Source organism: Trichechus manatus, unplaced genomic scaffold, assembly GCF_000243295.1.
Source record: "Trichechus manatus latirostris isolate Lorelei unplaced genomic scaffold, TriManLat1.0 scaffold00138, whole genome shotgun sequence".
Taxonomy (NCBI): domain Eukaryota; kingdom Metazoa; phylum Chordata; class Mammalia; order Sirenia; family Trichechidae; genus Trichechus; species Trichechus manatus.
The window spans coordinates 3,027,125-3,048,149 of record NW_004444074.1 but is presented as its reverse complement, the minus strand read 5'-3'; the positions used below and the strand labels follow the sequence as shown (position 1 = coordinate 3,048,149).

Below are 21,025 nucleotides of genomic sequence, written 5' to 3'. Positions count from 1 at the left end.
TGGGCCTTTGTCAAATATCAGCTGCTCATAGGTGGATGAATTTATGTCCGGATTCTCAATTCTGTTCCATTGGTCTATGTATCTGTTGTTGTACCAGTACCAGGCTGTTTTGACTACCGTGCGGTATAATAGGTTCTAAAATCAGTAGTGTGAGGCTCCCCACTCTGTTCTTCTTGAGTAATGCTTTATTTATTCAGGGCCTCTTCCCTTTCCATGTGAAGTTGGTGATTTGTTTCTCCATCTCATTAAAAAATGCCAGTGGAATTTGGATCGGGATTGCATTGTATCTGTAGATTGCTTTGGGTAGAACTGACATTTTCACAATGTTGAGTCTACCTATCCATAAGCAAGGTATGTTCTTCCACTTATGCAGGTCTCTCTGGGTTTCTTACAGTAGTGTCTTGTAGTTTTCATTGTATAGATCTTTTATGTCTCTGGTTAGATTTATTCCTAAGTATTTTATCTTCTTGGGAGCTATTTTAAATGGTATTGATTTGGTGATTTCCTCTTCGAGGTTCTCTTTGTTCGTGTAAAGGAACCCAACTGATTTTTGTATGTTTACCTTGTATCCTGAAACTTTGCTGAAATCTTCTATTAGTTCCAGTAGTTTTCTGTGGGGTTTTCTGTGTATAAGATCATATCATCTGCAAATAGAGATACTTTGACTTCTTCCCTACCAATCTGGATGCCTTTTATTTCTTTTTCTAGCCTAATTACTCTGGCTAGGACCTCCAGCACAATGCTGAATAAGAGTGGTGAAAAAGGGCATCCTTGTCTGGTTCCCATTCTCAAGGGGCATGCTTTCAAAGTCTCTCCGTTTAGGATGATGTTGGCTGTTGGCTTTGTATAAATGTCCTTAATTATACTGAGGAATTTCCCTTCTATTTCTATTTTGTTGAGAGTTTGTATCATGAATGGGTTTTGGACTTTGTCAGATGCCTTTTCTGCATCAATTGATAAGATCATGTGGTTCTTGTCTTTTGTTTTATTTATGTGATGGATTATGTTGATTGTTTTTCTAATGTTGAACCATCCCTGCATACCTGGTATAAATCCCACTTGATCATGGTAAATAATTTTTTTGATATGTTGCCGAATTCTATTGGCTAGAGTTTTATTGATTCTTGTGTCAATGTTCATGAGGGATATTGGTCTGTATTTTTCTTTCTTTATGGTGTCTTTACCTGGTTTTGGTATCAGCGTTATACTGGCTTCATAGAATGAGTTTGAGAGTATTCCATCCTTTTCTGTGTTCTGGAATACGTTTAGTAGTAGTGGTATTAACTCTTCTCTGAAAGTTTGGTAGAATTCTCCAGTGAAGCCAGCCGGGTCAGGGTTTTTTTTTGGTGGGAGTTTTTTAATTACTTTTTCAGTCACTTCTTTTGTTATGGGTTTATTTAGTTGTTCTACCTCTGTTTGTGTTAATTTAGGTAGGTAGTGAGTGTCTAGAAATTTGTCCATTTCCTCTAGGTTTTCAAAAAGCAGAGATTTTAAGTGTTTGGTAAACTGACCTTCAGTCACATTCCTTGAAGTGTTATAGTGTATATACTAGATAAAATAGAAATCTAAATGTCAAAGCAATCATTCCGTATTTCCACAAAGGGACAATATTGCTGAATGCAGTTTTTTTTTTAGACACTTTTAAGCACAATGATTGATGAGTGGTTTCTGAAATCCATAGAAAGAATCTTATTAAGAGCCCAAGGCTGAACCCTCAAAGTAAAGTGGGAATAAAGTACCTAATCAATAATAAATTTCTAGTGTTGCAGACTTTTAAAATGTAGATGATTCTTCGAGGAACATTAATTTTATACAAAAGAGTCTCCTAGAGTATAGTTTCTTTTCTAATAAAATAAACTTCAAATTTTAATACAATAAATTCTATTTGGAGTAAAATTCAAATAACGCAAATGTAATTTAGAGAAAAACAAAAGATTTACTAGTCAGGCTTAAAGGGATTTTTCTTACAAATAATGTGCTAATAACTGCTGTTTTTTAAAATGGTAACAATTTGGTAATGAAAACAAGTTTCTTTTTCTTTTCTAAAATAAACTTGGTACTCTAGAAATTAGCAGATTTGAATTTTAACAAATTATTTATACAATCAATCCAATAAAGAGTGGACCAGAAGCTATCATAAATCTGATTTCATTTTATAAAACTCATGACCAAAGTTGTTTTTACATTATTTCATGTAATTTTAAAACCATAAATTGCTTTCTCAGAAAGATAAAATATCATACGCTCTGAAGAAATCACCCAGAATTGATATTGCTACCTTTAAAACACAAAATCAAACGGCCATACATATATCAAAAATGTCTGAGAAAAACAATAATCATACTCACCCATCATCCAAAGTAAATTTCCTGAAGAAAAACTCCTTAACCCAAAAGGCATAAAATAAAGTATGTTTATTATAAATATAAACTGCTAATTAAAAACATAAGATGCTCAGTAGTTTAGAACATAGCCAAGCTTGTGTGTACCTGGGTCAAATGACCCTTCGTATCATAAAGATGAAGACAAAATAATCATATTTAAGTACTTCTGTATCTCCTGAAGAGCCTTGGTGGCACAGTAGTTAAGAGCCTGACTGCTAACCAAAAGGTTGGCAGTTTGAATCCTCCAGCCACTCCTTGGAAACCCTATCGGGCAGTTCTATTCTGTTCTACAGGGTCATTATGAGTCAGAATTGACTTGACAACGGATCTGGTTTTGGTACTTCCTATAAGGGAAGGTGAAACATTTAAGTGGCTGACAAATTTGAAAAGCGGATTAAACATAATAATCACCGTGTTGGGGGAGTACATAAAAATCAAACAGACTGTATTATGATATTAAAGAGAAGGCTTATGTTATAATACATGAAACTATAGCATTTTAGAAAAGAACATAAAAAGGCAGGAATTAAAAAAAAACTAATATCTTTGAAAACTATCCACGTGGAAGAACAACTCATTTTCAACATGTAAAAGAGTAGAGGCATTAAAATGTGAAACCCAAGCTCAGACAAATATATAGCTACAAGTAAGGGCCAAATCTAACATGCAATCTATAGCAAATGTGAGATGTATAAATAACACTCTGTAAATTAAAAAAAAAAAAATGTCCATTTTGTTGTGTGTGTACCCCTTGCAATAAATTTGAGTCAGCACCAATGACAGCTCTGCAGTTCTCCTATGTGGTACTGATCAGGTGGTTGCAGAGCTTCAGCTCACAGCAACACAATGCAGCTGAGCAGGCAAGCACAACCGACAGCCAGAAACCGTTCCTACTCTCCAGAACAAGGCGACCTTTAAGCTTAAGTTTCTCGGAGAAATGAGATGCTGATGTTGAAGACGACACTATGGTAAGCTGTTCTTTAAAATCAGTAAAAGACCAACTTCAGAATTTTTTTCTGTTTTTTAAGAAAAAGTGAACGTTAGGATCGAATATGTATTCAATAGCAAGTGCATGCACCAGAAATTTGCTGCAGTGTCAGTTGGGGGATTTCTTTCTAATATCCATTCACTTTGTAAATATGCACATCGTTTTTCTTTAGAATCAGCACTGAAACATACACGACAACATCATTTTGTAAAATGTGAAGTTTAAAGGTATGGTGTTGGTCTGGATTTTTCAAATGCCTTAAAATGTTTTACAAGGATATATGTATCCTAAAAAGACAAAGATGAAATTTCAAAGTACTGCTTTAAGATCTAAATAAAATTTCACCCTACACACACACACACACATACACACACACACACACTATTACATTACTGCAGAGATTTAAAAAACATCTAAAAACAGAGACATGACAGCCATTTTTTCCCATCTGAGAAAAGATTATGAAAAATAATAATACCTTAAGATTCCAACTCTTTATTTGCAGAGAATGTCATTTTATAATGTTAAAGCTCTGGGAAGATGAATAAGGAGGACTATGGTTAAAAAAAAAAAAAAAGAGGTAAAAAAGGGGGTGAAATGAAGGAGCGCAGAGGGAAGAGAGTCTCTCTCTCTACCACATAGCTCCAATTGAAGGATTAAGCATTTGGACTATAAATGAAGGGGAGCTTTGTTAGTTTAATCACTGGAACAATTATAAAAGGACTCAACAACAACGAGGTTTATTGAAAATTTTGCCTAATGCTAACTGACCCAAGCAGATGCCTAAATTGTATTTGCATATTAAAAGAAGGGTGTATCTGTTTATTTCCAGGCTTTGATGGAATATCAGATATTGAAAATGTCTCCCTGCCTGTTCATCCTTCTGTTTCTCACACCTGGCATTTTATGCATTTGTCCTCTCCAATGTATATGCACAGAGAGGCACAGGCATGTGGACTGTGCAGGCAGAAACTTGACTACTTTACCATCTGGACTGCAAGAGAATATTATACATTTAAATCTGTCTTATAACCATTTTACTGATCTGCATAACCAGTTAACCCAATACACCAATCTGAGGACCCTCGACATTTCAAACAACAGGCTGGAAAGCCTGCCTGCTCAGTTACCCCGGTCACTCTGGAACATGTCTGCTGCTAACAACAACATTAAACTTCTTGACAAATCTGATACTGCATATCACTGGAACCTTAAATATCTGGATGTGTCTAAGAATATGCTGGAAAAGGTTGTCCTCATTAAAAATACACTAAGAAGTCTTGAGGTTCTCAACCTCAGTAGTAACAAACTTTGGACAGTTCCAACCAACATGCCCTCCAAACTACATGTCGTGGACCTGTCTAACAATTCCTTGACACAAATCCTTCCAGGAACATTAATAAACCTGAGAAATCTTACACATCTTTACCTGCACAACAATAAATTCACATTCATTCCAGATCAAGCTTTTGATCAGCTCTTGCAGTTACAAGAGATAACCCTTTACAATAATAGGTGGTCATGTGACCACAAACAAAATATTACTTACTTATTAAAGTGGATGATGGGAACAAAGGCCCATGTGATAGGGACTACCTGTTCTAACCAAATATCATCTCTGAAGGAACATAACATATATCCCACACCTTCTGGAGCTACTTCAAGCTTCTTCACTGTCAATGGGATGCAGACAGTGGACACCACTAACTCTCTGAGTATGGTAACTCAACCCAAAGTGACCCAAATACCCAAACAGTATCGAACAAGGGAAACAACGTCTGGTGCCACCCTAAGCAAAGACACTGCCTTTACTAGCACCGATAAGGCTTTCATGCCCTATCCAGAAGGTACATCCACAGAAACGATCAAATCACAGGAAGCAGCAGCTGCAACTCTAACTATTCATCTCCAAAATGGAATGGTTACAAACACAAGCCTCACTAGCTCAACAAAACCATCCCCGACACCTATGACCCTAAGTATCACTAGTGGCATGCCAAGTAATTTCTCTGAAATTCCTCAACAAAGCACAACCCTTACCTTACGGAGGGAAGAGACAACCACAAATGTAAAGACTCACTTACCTTCTGTGGCATGTGTCTGGAAAGTAAACATTTCATTTCTCTTAATGCTCAATGCTGTGGTCATGCTGGCTGTCTGAGGGTATTTTCTGAAATTAATGAAAGAACTCCTCCCTGATGTACAGTTGGGAAAATATGCCCCTATCTAACCAGTGATTCAAGCTGTATTAAGTATTCAAGAAAGCCAGTCTTACATTTCTGATTCTGATATAAATGAAGTTAACTTGTCTTAAATAAAAGAAGTGCACAATGTCTTGGTACTTGCTGCTATTTTACAGTCTTAAGTAAAACTAATGAATCTCTTCTTTTTTTTAATGAAATGTTTTCTTTTTAAGGCTTCAATTTATTGCACAAAATATAAAGCATCTAAACTTTAATATGTATTTTATGTATGTTTACACTGTCACATCTGGGAAAAAAAATAAAAGGTCTATGCTCATAACTGTGTCATTTGGCTTTCTAGTCATACCAATTTAACCTACCCAGCAGAATCAAATTGATCTAACCATTTCTGTACTAGGGTACCTTAATAACGTCTTTAAGGTAGAGGACATGTTGGAGGCATCCAAGGATGTTGCCACTAAAGTAAAACTGTGGTTGCCATCCCATGAATGGTTATGACCACATCACTATTTTACACACAAGCCATAATTGTTTTAAATCTAAATGATGTCCTGCTTCTGAGGAACTCTTGGCTACTTTACAGATTATATAATGGACAAAAGCTCTTCAAAAGGCCAACAATAGGCTTCGCATTTAATAAGAAATTTTAATGGCTTTGTTTTTTGCATTTAAGATAAGTATAAGAAACACATTAAAATGAAAAGTATTAGTCTAAAGAAATGTAAAGGAGCAATTTTAGTGCATATTTAACAAATGATACATTAATGAAAATTTTAAGTATTAACAAATTAAAAGCCTGTTATGTGCAGAAGAGGAAAAATTGTCATTTGCACATTAGAAGTCAGAATGTGATTTATCTAAATTAAAAATAAGATTAGGATAAAACTGTGGGTTCTGACAAATACGGGGTGGGCTGGGCAGTACTGAGGAAGCAGAGGGGAGAAAAAGGAGAGAGGGATGGACGTGATTCATTTGGTGCACAAGCAGGTAAGGAATCCAATAAAGCAGACCACAGGACTAGGACTGACTAAACCAAAGCCACTGCTGTCGAGTGGATTCCAACTCATAGCAACCCTATAGGACACAGTAGAACTGCCCCATAGAGTTTCCAAGGAGCAGCTGGTGGATTCAAACTGCCAATCTTTAGCAGCCAAGTCCTTAACCACTAAGCAACCAGGACTGACTAGGGCACTCCAAATCAAACTACACGGGGACTCCAACTACAATATAAAATATATGAAAGTAAGCCACTTTATGAATTAGTGACAAACATAAGCAACAGACAAAAATCAGAAACAGAAATCTTGAAACAAAGCTAGGTTAAAATGCAAGAAAGCATAACTGAAGTGGGTGAAGCCACAAATGAGGTATTTAATTTGTGAAGTATATGAAAGAATCTAATCTCAAGCATTCTCAGATTTGGGAAAAGAGTACAGAAAGAAAATTTCATATGCTCCTTCACAAGAAATTTTAAAATTAAGATAACCTTCTTTCAGGGTTTGGGAACACTTCTATTCAGAGAGAAAAGTTAATAACCTTCTTACATGTATTTTTTTTTTTCCTTTTTAAGGACCAGGCTTGTGAAAAAGTTATTATTAAGCTTCGGTAAAACAACTCCTGTCTCATGCTATCTAGTGCAGTGGCTCTTGAACATTTTTCTGCCCCAGAAAGCCTAAATGGCTCACTATGTCAGGGAATCTCACCATGAAGAAAAGGGGTAGTCTGAAAAAGTCTCCAAAAAGCAAGCTGTCCCCACTCCTTCCCAATCACTGATCTAGCACCTTCGTCATCCATGATAGAGGCTAACTGCTTAGATATTCACTACTCTACCACACCCTCTTGGTTAACTTTAAAAACTATATATCTTGAGTGCCATAGAAAGTAGGTTACTTAGAAGTAACTGTCTTTCACTTTGAGGGTGCCAAAAATTCAACACTGTCTTAGAAATTCTATGGGGAAAAGTGACAACGTGAAATTATGGATCACAGCATTAGCAGCACCTATGGATTATGCCAATCTCACTGACATGTCTGCAAAATGCAGGGGGAAAGCTTGGTAAATTTTCAAGTACAGTGTATGTCAACTACTCAGACTCTAAGTTCTCAGAAAGAAGTATTATCTAGCCTTAAACAAATTAGATAATACTTCCTTCTAAGGAAATTGTGTTCTAATCATTGTTAATGGAGGAGGACTCATTATTTGCCATTAAGACAAGTACTACTATATTACTGGGCTCCACAAACATTTTAAAACATGCTAGTCCTCAGCATCTATCTATCAAGCTCATCAGAAGTATCTTAAACACTAAGTTACTTAATCAGTGTGTTCTGGTGCATAAAAAAGAGTAGCGTAGTTGGCACACAGTGGACAAGCCATACACTGTTGCTGTCGAGTGAATGTTTAAGGTATTGTGCAAATTTAAATAAGAAAAAGAACTCATACAATGTGCTTTCTAAAGTAAGACTGGCAATGAATGAACAACCTGCAGAATTAATGTAACTGCACATGTAATTTCGAATGTCAATGGTTCTTAACATTACAGTCAAATCAATTTATTTTTTTCAGAATAACAGTAATCAATAGTTGCTTATGAAGTCCTAAAAGAGATGGTAGTATTACACATACACACACACACCCCCATCCCCAAAGTGGCTTGGTTGTATTTTATAAGTAACTTTTGTTTCTTGGTAAACAGGATACTCACCAGTCAGGACGCTCCAGATAAAAGCACAAATAAAAAGCAAATACAATGAGGGACAGAGTAGTGGTGAAGGGTATGTGCTCTGGTGTCAGAGGATCCAGGCTTAAATCTTGCTTCTGCACTTCTAAGCCATACAACCCTGGATAGTGCTCTAAAGTCACAGTTTCCTCATCTATTAAATGGGCACAGCAGAACTTATCTCATAGTGGCTTTTTTCTGAGAATTAAATAACATTATTCGTGTGAATCTTATCACTGTGTCTTGGCCCACCCACATTCCTATGTGCAGTAAAAGCTGCTGTTGTTAGAATTATTATTATTACATCTGTATATCCAAGCCTAGTGCTATGAAACTGACTGAATTCTAGATGGTGGAAGCATAGGGAATTAAATAAAGGATGTTTGCTTCAGTCCCTGCTCCTCCACCTTCTAGAACTGAGCTTCAGATACAAGTTTAGCAAGGACCCAGAAAATAAGGGAAACATTAGCTTATCACAGCAAAGTGAAAAGATGTCTTCTCTGGCTAACTTAAAAGATTACAAATATATGCTACTCAATAATCTTTCATAATAATGCTGTGAAGCAATAGCAAATTCCTTGAACTGACACCAAAAATGTCACACACAAGTCAACCTAAAACTCTCATAAGATTATTCCTTATAAAATACATTTTAAGAACTAGGTAAGGAATGACATTATGTACTGCAAACCACAAATAAATATTATACTTAGCAGTGAAAATTAAGTTATATTTCTATAAAATCAGAACCACAACAAGAATGAAACAATTGCCAATCTTTTTAACATTATTTGGGAAGTTCCATGACAAGAAACAGAAGAGATATGATCATATTAACAGATGAAATAATTGTTTGTCTATCCAAAGGATTCTTCGGAAAACTTTCAGAAGAATAATTTTAAATAGCTAACAACAAAATAAATGTGACAATATCAATGGTTTTCTCATATGCTGGCAACAAATAATCAGAAAAGCGGGTAGGGGGGAAGATACCATCTACAACAGCAACAATAACCCAAAAGATACAATTCTAAGAGATAACGTTCACATGAAATGTACAGGGCCAAATGGGGAAAAGCTAAAAAGCATTAATCACAGGTATAAACCAAGACTTGAGGAGAGGATAAATGAAGGTCTCTCCATTCATTAAGTCAACAAATCTTTTTTCAGCACCTGGAAAGTACCAGGCATAAGGCACAGGAGACACACTTTGATTGGATACTGTAAAAACGCAATTAACTCCAGTATAATTTATGGATTAAGGCAACTCCGATAAACATTCCAATGAGATTCTTTTTAGGACACGACATAAAATACTTAAGTTCATCTGGAAAAACAAACTAGCAAGAACAGAAAAAAGAAGAAACAGAGGCATCCTAGCCTTTAAGAGGGAAACATATAAGCTATAATAATTAAGACAGAATGGTAACAGCATACGAATAGAAAGGAAGATAACAATACTGAAATGATAGCACAATTATAGCACAGTGCACATAAGAACTCAATATATGATAAAGTTCTACTTAGTTGTATAATCTTGAGCAAAATTAGCTCTCTGTGCTTCCATTTCCTCACAGGGTTGTTCTGAGGGAATAAAATGAGATAATACATATAAATTGTTTAAAACAGTGCCTAGAACTATTAACTTCTCAAACATTCTTAGATTTAAAATCCAAACCCACTGCGGTCAAGTTGAATTCTAACTCATAGCAGAACTGCCCCACAGGGTTTCCAAAGCTGTAAATCTTTATGGAAGCAGACTGCCACATCTTCCTCCCGAGGAGCGGCTGGTGGGTTCAAACCGTCAACCTTTTAGTTAGCAGCCGAACACTTTAACCACTGCACCAGCAGGGCTCCCTATAAACCCACTGCCATGGAATCAATTCCAACTTAAAGCGACCCTACAGGAGAGAGGAGAACTGCCCCATAGGGTGTCCAAGGCTGAACTCTTTACAGAAGCAGATTGTCACATCTTTCTCCCTAGGAGTGAGTGGCTGGTGGGTTTGAACTGCCAACTGTTTGGTTAGCAGCTGAGTGCTTAACCATTGCACCACTAGGGCTCATTATTCTTCGATTTAGGGGAAAAAAAATCAGAACTCAAAGAGGAAGGGAAAGATTCAATAAACAGTGCTAAGAAAATTGGAAAATAATGAATTAAAAAAGGAAGTTGTTTTAGGCTGGGTTCTCTACAGAAGTAAAACCAGTAAAGCATTTTAACCATCACAAAAGTTGTAAGACCAGCAGAATAATTTTTAAGAATTTACAAATCTCCAGGGCAGAAGGCTTTTTTTTTCTTAATTAGAAGAAGGAAAAAAAAAACAACACAAAGAAATCATCAATAAATTTGTCAACACAAAACTCCCAGATTTCTTTATACTAAAACAGCTAACCTGATAAAAAACATTCAAAGAGAATACCATAAATAAGATTGTTTATCAGAAACTCAGAAAATTGATAAGAAAAATACTGAAGATACCCAATGGAGAAACGGGCAGAGGAAGAAGAAAAAAAAAAAAAAAAAAAACAACGTTTACAAGATAGGAAACATGATGATTAGTAAATATATGGGAATACTGCCAACCACAAAATAATTCAGAAATGCAATAAAAAATGTGATGCCATTTCTTACTATTAAATCAGTAAACAACTTTTAAAAAGGTAATGAAAATCAATGCTGGGGAAGGTATATTAAAATGGCCACATTTACATACTGGCACAACTCTTCTGGACAGCAATTTGGCAATAACTAAAAAACTAAAATATTTTAACCTAGTAAATTCTAGGTAAATCACAGCGTTCTTTCTAACAGCAAGAAGAAAATGGAAACAATGTTAAATATCTACCATTAGGAAATCTGTTAAGTAAACGGATGATTCACTGACCAGAATATTATATAGTTATTAAAAATATTTATGAAGAATTTTAAGTTTAAAATGTGGGAAAATATTAGATAAAAACGACAAGATATAAACATACATTCTATAGAATTATGTATAAAAACAACAAAAAAGCATACCAAAATATTAACACTGTATACCAAACGTGTTTTATTTCCTGCCTCTTCCTTGAAAGATACAAGGGATATAAGAAAAGAACTATTAAAATAGCTGTCCAAGGGGTATAGATTGAGTAGGAAAACAAAGAAATGAGAATACAAACGAACTGTGAATAGAAGAGATGGTCAAGAAACCAGAGGCTATCATGATGGTAAAAATCAGAGACAGAGAAGCAAGATCAGAATTCTTGGAAGTATATATTCATTGTACTCTCTTACTTTAGCTCTACATGGTCAATTCAATCAGGATTGTTCCCCCAACAAGTCTAACCAGACCAGCTCTTTTCTCAGTTTAAAGAAAAAGCAAAAACAAAACTAAACAAAAAAACCCACACCCTTCAGTAATCATCCCATGCCTCAGAATAAAGTCCAAACTCTTAGTATGGATTACTATGTGATCTGGTCTTTGCTTCCCTTTACAGTACCATCTTAAAACTTTCCCGCTCCCTCACATTCTACAGTCCAAACAAACAAAATGTCTTTTGGTCTTTCTAATTCACCACGCTCTCCTCTTGCCATCAGGCTTTCACAGATGATGTATGTTCTCTTTGGTACAATCTCTCCCTCCTTCCTTCCTTGGCACACCCTTACTCATCATTCTGATTTCAGCTTTGAAAGCACTTCCTCCTAGAAGTATGCCTGCTTCCTTGTTTGTGTGTTTTATCATTCCCTACTCAAATTTATAAATAAAGGAATGAACAACACAGATCAAAGATGTGATTGGTAGGCTAACATTGACCCGCTTAAGACAGACTAAGTCAGACTTCTATTGGTTATACTCTGGAGTCTAAGTTTCCCTTACTTAGGTCAAAGTCATACCTTCACAGTCCAGAGAAAAGAGAGATCAAAGAAAAGTACAAGAATGAAGGATCTGACTCAGCTGCTACTTGACATGTAAGAAACTTGTTCTGGGCAGTGGGAGTTACCTTTGGAACAACTCCAGAGAAAGACTGTTCTGATACCTGTAAACAATTCAGTAAAAATAGACTGCCCACGGGAAATCAGTCAGGGAAATGGAAACAAATGCTACCTCAAAGTGTTAATAATGTGTTAATAAGCAGGTTAGTTTACTCCACACTTTGATAACTGTGGTGCAAAATGAGGTCTTTAAGAAACTTAACCTTAAGAACTGTCATTCTGGTTCAACACCTTTACTCCATTAAGCATATTTAGGAACCAATTAAGATCATACGCTCAATTCACCCATTTTAATCTTTCTCTATGAATCCCGACCCGATATTCTGAATTTGTTTTAGTTATTCATGAGGTCAAAGCACAGAAATTAAACACACACATACAATAAGAAGAGAAAAACTGGTTTTCGTCTGATCAAAATAATTCTAAGTCTATTTAGAGCACACTGTGGTTTAACAGAAAAGAGCATCAGATAAGGTTTTGCACCTACAGCCTGTGTTGTCATCTTGGGCAAGTGATTAAATGTGTCCTCCGGTAAAAATATAGTTAATAACATGCATTTTCATAAGGGTGTTTTAAGTAATGAACTAAATCATGTGTATTCAAGCACTCTGTAGGTTCTACCTAAGTATTAATGATTACTACTGTTCCTGGTATAAGAAATTCTTGGGTAATTAACAAGATCAGAAATGGAAATGACTGAACTCATAATGGTACATAATTCCCCACGTATCTTCCCTCTTCAGTTATGATTCAAGTAATAAGTTTATAAGGCTTATTTATTTACCCTGTGGGAAATATGATTTAGCACTAAAAAAAAATAGATATTTAAATATTTTACATGAGTATCAGAAAGTCAAGGATTAATAAATCTGATGAAAAGCTCAATACCAGGAAATACAGTTTTTCATTTTGTTGCCCATAGTCACAGTTCAAACAAACAAACCAAACACTTTAGGAAGTCTGAGGGAGTTCAAACGTTCTGTAAGATGTAATGGCTTTTCATTGAGAGAGAAAAAAAACCAAAACAACAGTAAGGGAAAACAAGGATGCCATACCCCACAATAACCACAGAGAAGGCCCTCATTTGCCAACCAAAGCCTCAGTGACCATTATTGCTTCTGAGATATTATGTAGTGTAACAGTAACTGGCACACAGCCACACCCATTTACCAGTTCTATCACTTAGACATCAGATACTCAGCTGCATTTCCCCATACCAATGACAAATAATCAAAGAAAGCAAATAACTGTTTAAAAATAATTTCATCTATTTATAGGCTCTGATATTTCCTCATAGTATGGTTCTTCTACAATGGTCACATGCAATCTTTCTTGCTTTAACGAAGTACACTTGGATAAAGTACTGTAAGTCTCTTGTCCTGATTCTAAATTCTACAAAAAAGCTGCAGGTGATTAAACATGACCTTAGAGACACAATGCAAAAGCAAGTCTCTTTAAAACATATTAAAATTAATCAAATTCATCAAAGATCAAGTAGTCACCTGAAACAAGTAAAGTATCTTCGTACATTAACTATGAGTTGGCTATAAACTGATTTCAATGTAAACATAAATGTTAGAGATAATACATCTAAATTTCTATATTCTCTTCATAGTCATGTTGAATCTGTACTTTTAGTCCAATGATACTGTCATTACTGAAAATATTCTGAAGCCCCTCCTTTCAAATATCATTAAGAGCCAGTTTATAAGTCACACGAAAAAACTTTAACAAAAAATAGTATTACTAAACCTGATCTTTTGTCATAGAAAAAATTTTAAAGTACAGATAGTCCCCGGGTTACCAACGTCCGACTTATGGACAACTTGTACTCTAGAATGGACTGTCAAAAAAAGCTACTACATTAAAAATTTGAGTTAAATACAATGGTTCTTAATAATGAACACACACACTATTTTGTGACGCTCGTGAAAACACTGTGCAGTTTCAGAGTGTTTCTTAAGTGTTTTATATGCACAGAAAGGTAAAATATATATTATACACTAAGACAAACATTTGACTGATGCTAAATAAGAACTGTATGTATTTGTTTCAACTTACCTACAAATTCGACATAAAGACAGACTTAGGAATGGATCTTGTTTGCAACCTGGGAATTGCCTGTATACTGCAGTATTGTTTTGTGGACAAATGTTTTGAATTATACTTTGTACTTCACCTTTTGGCGCTTGCTGGGACTTAAGTCTAGGTATAGGTCTAGAAGCCAAAATGGGTGGTGGGGATGTGTTCTAAGAACATTCAGCATCTGCCTCAGGCAATGCCCCAGGGAATGATTCTGCTGCCTCTCCAGGTGTTATCTCAGACAAAGGCTCTTCAGACACAGCTAGGTTAATTTTATCAGATGGGGGTGGAGGGGCTAATGGTTTTGTTGGCAGGAGCAATTCAACCGAATTTATGGGCTCAGTGTCCCCAGCTTCCTGATTATCTGCCTGTATGTCTCCATCCTGTTTCAGGATCCCATTTCTTCCCAATCAACGCCCTCACTTTAGCTTCAGACACCATTCAAGGTTGGAAATTCAATTGGTGTTGTAATTCTGCCACTCTCACGATAAGAGTCTGGGTTTGGTTTTTGGCAATATCAGCTTTGTTACTACAAGAAATAAGGCTTTCTTTCAGGGCACAAGTGGCAACTTTGAGGTCGTTTATGTGGTGTTTGAGCTTTGACTCTGAAGCCCTGAACTCATCTCTTCTTTCACCACTTTGTCTAGTAAAAGCAGGACCAACCAACCGGCTTCCTTATACTTCTCATTGTGACAAAACTGTAGAAATATATCAAACATGCGATCACTCAGAGCCTTGCCTCTCACCAATACCTGATCTACTGGTGGTGATATTTTGTGTATTTCTATTGTCACCTCATGCCATGGATTAGCAGTGCCCTCTTTACTACTGGAAGCAGAGTCATCAACATCTTTAAGACTAACCAGGCTTGAGAAGCAATTTAGAAAACTCTTCCTTACAATTTTGTTTCTCTAGAATCACTCTTGGTACCAAATGTCTTAGGTTGGGTTCTCTAGAGAAGCAAAACCAGTAAAGTGTTTATATATATATGTGTATATATACATATATATATATGTATATATGTATATATTATATATACATATACAGAGAGAGATATCTCAAGGAAATGGCTCATGCAGTTGTAGCAGCTGGCAAGTCCCAAGTCGGTGAGTCAGGTGTCAAACATCAGGCTGGAGGCTTCTCCTGACTCGCATAGCTGCAGGGGCTGATGAACCCAAGATCCACAGATCAGGTGGCAAGCTGCTGGCTCACAGGTGCAAAGGCTGATGGATCCAAGATTGGCAGGTAAGAGGGCAGGCTGCTGGCCCAAGTCCCAAGAACTGGAGGTCAGATGCTAAGCCAAATGCAGGATCCAGAGTGTAGCAAAAGCCAGCAAGCTTTGCCAGAAAGCTCACATATATTGGATGCAAGCCACACCTCCAAGGAAACCCCCTTTCAACTGACTGGCTACTCACAGCAGATCCCATCATGGAGGTGATCACATTACATCAGATCTCATCATGGAGGTGATGACACCATCATATGACTGCCAAACTACATCATAACTGCCAAACCCCTGAGAATCACGGCCCAGTCGAGTTGACACACAACCTTAACAATCACAAGTATATCTCAGGATTATTTCCTTTCAAAGATTACATACTTAACACTAAAAGAGCTGAATCACAGTTGATTAAAAAAACCCATTACATAGCAACAGATGGACTGTAACCATTAAACCTTTTTTTTTTTTGTAGTATGTGTTAAGTCATAACTACCAGATTATTCAGTTTGTGTCAATCACTAAATCATCTTTGTTGAGTAAACTGAAGCCTGGTTTCACTAACACACAAGACTAATACACTTCTATAAACCAAGTATCACAGTAAACAAAACCACTCAGTAATCTTTAGACTCAATTCAGAAGTCCAATTCTATTCACTATTATTTAATTAAGTCTGCTTCCCTCAAACTACAGCTGTGTATGTAGATAATTAAAACTGGTGATTAGTTTTAACACTATCAATGAACGTTTACATATATACAATAGTTAAAAGCCAGGCTCATTTATTAAGTGTTCTATGAAATGTCACATACTCTGCTAGATTCTATGTACCTACATGAAGACATCTGCCTAGCCTAATCTTAGGAGCTAAAAGTCTCGTATGTGAACAGAAAAATGATATTCCAACATTATCACTGTTAAATAGTATATATTTGGTTATGGTTTAGAAGAGGAGGGAGTTACTAAAACTTGCTAAGACAGTAACAAGTGTTGGTGTTGATGTGGTGAAACTATAACTCTCATACATTGCTGGTGGGAATGCAGAATGGTACAACCACTTTGGGAAACAGCTTTGGCAGTTTTTCAAAACGTTAAACACAGAGTTACCATACCTATCACCATAGAGTCGATTCCAACTCATAGTGAGCCTATAGGACAGAGCAAAACTGCCCCATACGGTTTCCAAGGCTGTAATCTTCACAGAAGCAGACTGCCACGTCTTTCTCCCACAGAACAGCTGGTGGGTTAGAACCACCAACCTTTTGGTTAGCTGCTGAGTGCTTAACCACTGTGCCACCAGGGTTCCTTAGAGTTACCATAAGACCCAGCAATTTCACTCCTATATATATACCTAAGAGAAACAAAAACACACATCTGCATAAAAACTTGAGCATGAATGTACACAGAAGCATTATTCATAATAGCCAAAAAGTAGAAACAATGCAAATGTCCATTAACTGATGAATGGATAAACAAAATGTGGTATATGCAAACAACGGCATATTATTTAGCCATAAAAAGGAAAAGTTCTGATACATACTACAACATGGATAATCTCTGAAAACATGTAAAGTCAGTCAGTCACAATAGACCATATATTGTATAATTTCATTTATATGGAATGTTTAGAACAGGCAAATCCATAGAGACAGAAAGTAGATTAGTGGTTGCCAGGGACTGGAGGAAAGGAGGAAGGAGAGTGATTGCTAACAGGTATGGAATTTCTTTTAAAGGTGACAAAAGTTTAAAATTAGATAGTGGTAGTGACTGCATAACTCTGTGAATACACTAAATACCACTGAATTTTATACTTTAAAAGGGTGAATTTCACAGTATGTGAATTTTACCTCAGCAAAGTTGTTATTAAAAACAAAACAAACTTGCCTATAAGAGTCAGAGGACAGGTTATTGAGATGGGTCTTGAATCAAAGTAGGAGTTTGCCCTATGTTAAAGAAAGAACATTCTAGGCAGAAGGTTAAGTGTATGCAAAAACAAAAAGGCATGTCAGGATGCCAGGGTGTGGCAAAGTAAGGCAATGATGAGGTAGTCAGTGTAGCTGAAGCATAAACTGAGACACAGAGAATAAAGTCTGGAGTGTCCTTCTATAGATGTTACTACACACTATGATCATTAACCAGTCTTCTATTATTAAATTTAAATGACCAATTAAGACAGATGGTTTTTCTACCACTATAGAGTGTCACACAGAATACTTATTTGGCATTCTGACCTTGATGGGCAGAGTTTGTGGCTTTGCCAGCTCTTAATGGTTTCTTAGCAAGTGCCCTGATAATACCCTCAGCAACACTTTCCTGGGTATAGCCCAGAAGCATACATAGGCTTACCTGGAACCACATCAGATTTCCAAAACACAAGGCCAGCATCTGGACACTTACCAAAATGACTTCCAATCTTTTGCTTTTACATTTTATGAAGAATGTAAAACATTTTATGAAAAGACTTGTATGAGATGTTTAGGAACAACAACAACAAAAACAACCAAATTCGTTGCTGTTGAGTCGATTCTGACTCATAGCGACCCTACAGGACAGGGAAGAACTGCCCTGTAGGGTTTCAAAGGAGCAGCTGGTGGATTCGAACTGCTGACCTTTTGGTTAGCAGTCGAGCTCTGAACCACTTCATCACCAGACTTTATCTTATAAGCTAGTGTTTTTTTTTTTAAGTGTGGTAAAAATACAATTGAGTGGTATGTGAAATACTGTTATCTTTTATTTACCGGTTTTCTATCTATGGCAATCAACACTGGTTTTGCATTTACAGTATAATATAAAATTTCCTTTATTTAAGAAAAAAGTCAATAAAAATACTGCATAAATAATATTATGGATAGTATGAAGACACAGCAGGAGACCCTGGGTGGTACAAATGGTTAAGCGCTCAACTGCAAGCCAAAAAGGTTAGCGGTTCAAACCCATCCAGAGGTACCTTGGAAGGCAGACCTGGTTATTTGCTTCTGAAAGTTCACAGCCTGGAAAACCCTATGGGGTAGTTCTACTCTGCGCATATGGTGTCACTATGAGTCAAAATCAATTTGATGGCAACAAACAACAACATGAAGACAGCAAAAACCCTAAAGGTGGTATATGAATTACTTCAATATGGAAAACTTAGCTACAAGGTATTAATAAAGGGTTTTATCTGAAAGTGACTTGGTTGTACTTTAGAAAGATCACTGCAGCAGTAATGTGGAAGATGGAGGGGATGGGATAAAATATTGGTGGCACGGAATCTAATTAGGAAGGTGCTGCAATAGTCTAGACCAGAAGTCAGCAAACTATGGCCAGCTCACAATATCCTGCCTGTGGGTTGCTTGTGGCCTATTTAGTATGGCCTGCAAGCTAAGAATGGCTTTTACATGTTTTAAAGGGTTGTTAAAATAAAGAAAAACTTACATACATAAACAAACACATGCACACACACTGCCACCGAGAAGATTCTGACTCACGGCACCACTATGGGTGTCAGAGTAGAACTGCACTCCATAGGGTTTTCAATGGCTATAATCTTATGGAACTAGACTGCCAGGCCTTTCTTCCACAGTGACACTGGGTGAATCTGAATCACTAACCTTTCAGTTAGTAGCCAAGTGCAAACCGTCTGTACCACCCAGGGACCTGACATACATAAATACATACATAAACAAACTTTATGCAGCTTATAAAGCCTAAAATATCTACTATCTGGTCTTTTATAGGAAAAGTTTGCTGAACCTAACCTAGATAATTGATGAAATTATCAAATGATCAAATGCGGCTGTAGCAATGAGGACAAAGCATAAAAACAAACATAAAATCAGTAAGACTTAATGACTAATCATGTTTGTAGTAAGAGCAGGTAGACATGAAGACTGATGCCGAAGTTTCCATTTAAAACTCAAGGTAGATGGGGATACCAAGAGAAAGGAGATTATCTTCTTTAAATTAAATCACCATTTTTGATCGATAATGAAAAATAAGAATAAATAACAACAAGCCAAAATGAGATAACAGACTTACAGTATTATACCACTAGGAAGACAAACTTGGTCAAAGACGGGCATTTGCCCTCACAACATGTGTTTTGCAACTAAGCAGAGTGTGTTCTTTTTCCTATATTAGATTTCTAGAATGAAGAGTATGCCATTGTACTGTAGAAAAGAATATGTTTATGTACAATTCTAAAAGGTACTCATATTTAATTTGACTATAACAATAGCCTGCTTTTTGCATATCCACTTTCTCAGGAGCTTCCAAATATTTTCAAAAGTAATTGTTCACAATGAAGAGCCACTTGTCCATACTAGCTGTTACATTAAACTACTGAAATTTTCTGATTAAAATTTTTATCATCCAGTAATAGCGTGATAAAAATTTTAATTCTAAAAACATGAACTGCTTTCAGAAGTAACCAAAACGTACATAAATTAATCTCAGAACTTAAAATTATTTAAAAGGGACATAAAACATAGGTACAATGAGCACAGACACAGCTATAATACTCATACAGGGTTTTCTAAAAAGTAAACAGTACTTTCATTGCCAACACAAAACTGCCATTCAAGAAAAGGTTCAAGTGTCCTTCTCGTGAGACAAAAAGCCAAACAGAAAAGTTACAGAAAGGAAAACTAGATCTTATTGTTCCTAAAGTAACATACTAAAATTGCTACTTGAAATTTTCAAGAAACTGCTGTATGAAATTTTTGATTATTCAGTGATTTTATAAATTACTATTCTCTATTAAGAGTTTTGAAAGAATCAATATGTGAAGACTTAGAAAATCCTGTTACCACATCTGTGGGGTTTACATTAACTTTACCTATTGTGTTTGGTCTTTATCCTTGGTTCCTGACAGAGAATCTCTTTTTTAAAAAAAAAACAAAAAAAACCTTGGAATTTAAGCATCTTTGATAAGGACTCCAGACCACACCTATCAAAGAGGTTAGGTGGGGTCATGAGGTGACTCTGGGATAGGAGTTGGCCAGCCAGAAAGACCCACCTCGTGATCATCTTGCAATATCCAATGACCTCAGGGAAGAGAAACGGGAGTTTCCATTATGTAATGAGACCCAGTAAATGATTCCCCATGGACTTCCTTGGTGAAAAACATCTGCTCCGGGGAGGGTGACGTGTCTTCTTTGGGACATGGAAGCTCCACATTAAAACCCTCCCAGTCCTAAGCCCTATGCCATCTCTTCATTTGTGTCCTTTTTGCCTATAATGAAACTGTAATTTTAAGTACAGCACTGTCAGTGAGTTCCGTGAACCATTTCAGCTAATAAACGAACCCAAGGTTATTGTGGTAGCTAGCAGGTCAAAAGTGAGGCGGGTGGGAACCCCTGAGCTTGTGCTGGCATCCTAAAGGGGTAGCGGGAAAACTTCAAATTTTTAGCCAGCTGGTGAGAAGGGAGGGTGTTGTATAGACTCCCAAACTTGTGGTTCTCATCTGAATT

General features: G+C 36.4%; 2 protein-coding genes across 3 annotated transcripts in view; one reads left to right on the top strand and one right to left on the bottom strand.

Annotated features, from left to right (window-relative positions):
* NF1 (neurofibromin 1) overlaps positions 1–21,025 on the bottom strand; it is a 256,616-nt gene that overhangs the window by 73,738 nt on the left and 161,853 nt on the right. The gene's annotated exons all lie outside the window — the stretch shown is intronic.
* On the top strand, positions 1,393–6,485 carry OMG (oligodendrocyte myelin glycoprotein). Its single transcript, XM_023739642.1, has one exon. It carries the CDS (start codon positions 4,211–4,213, stop codon positions 5,531–5,533), a length of 1,323 nt encoding a protein of 440 aa, XP_023595410.1. The 5' UTR covers positions 1,393–4,210; the 3' UTR covers positions 5,534–6,485.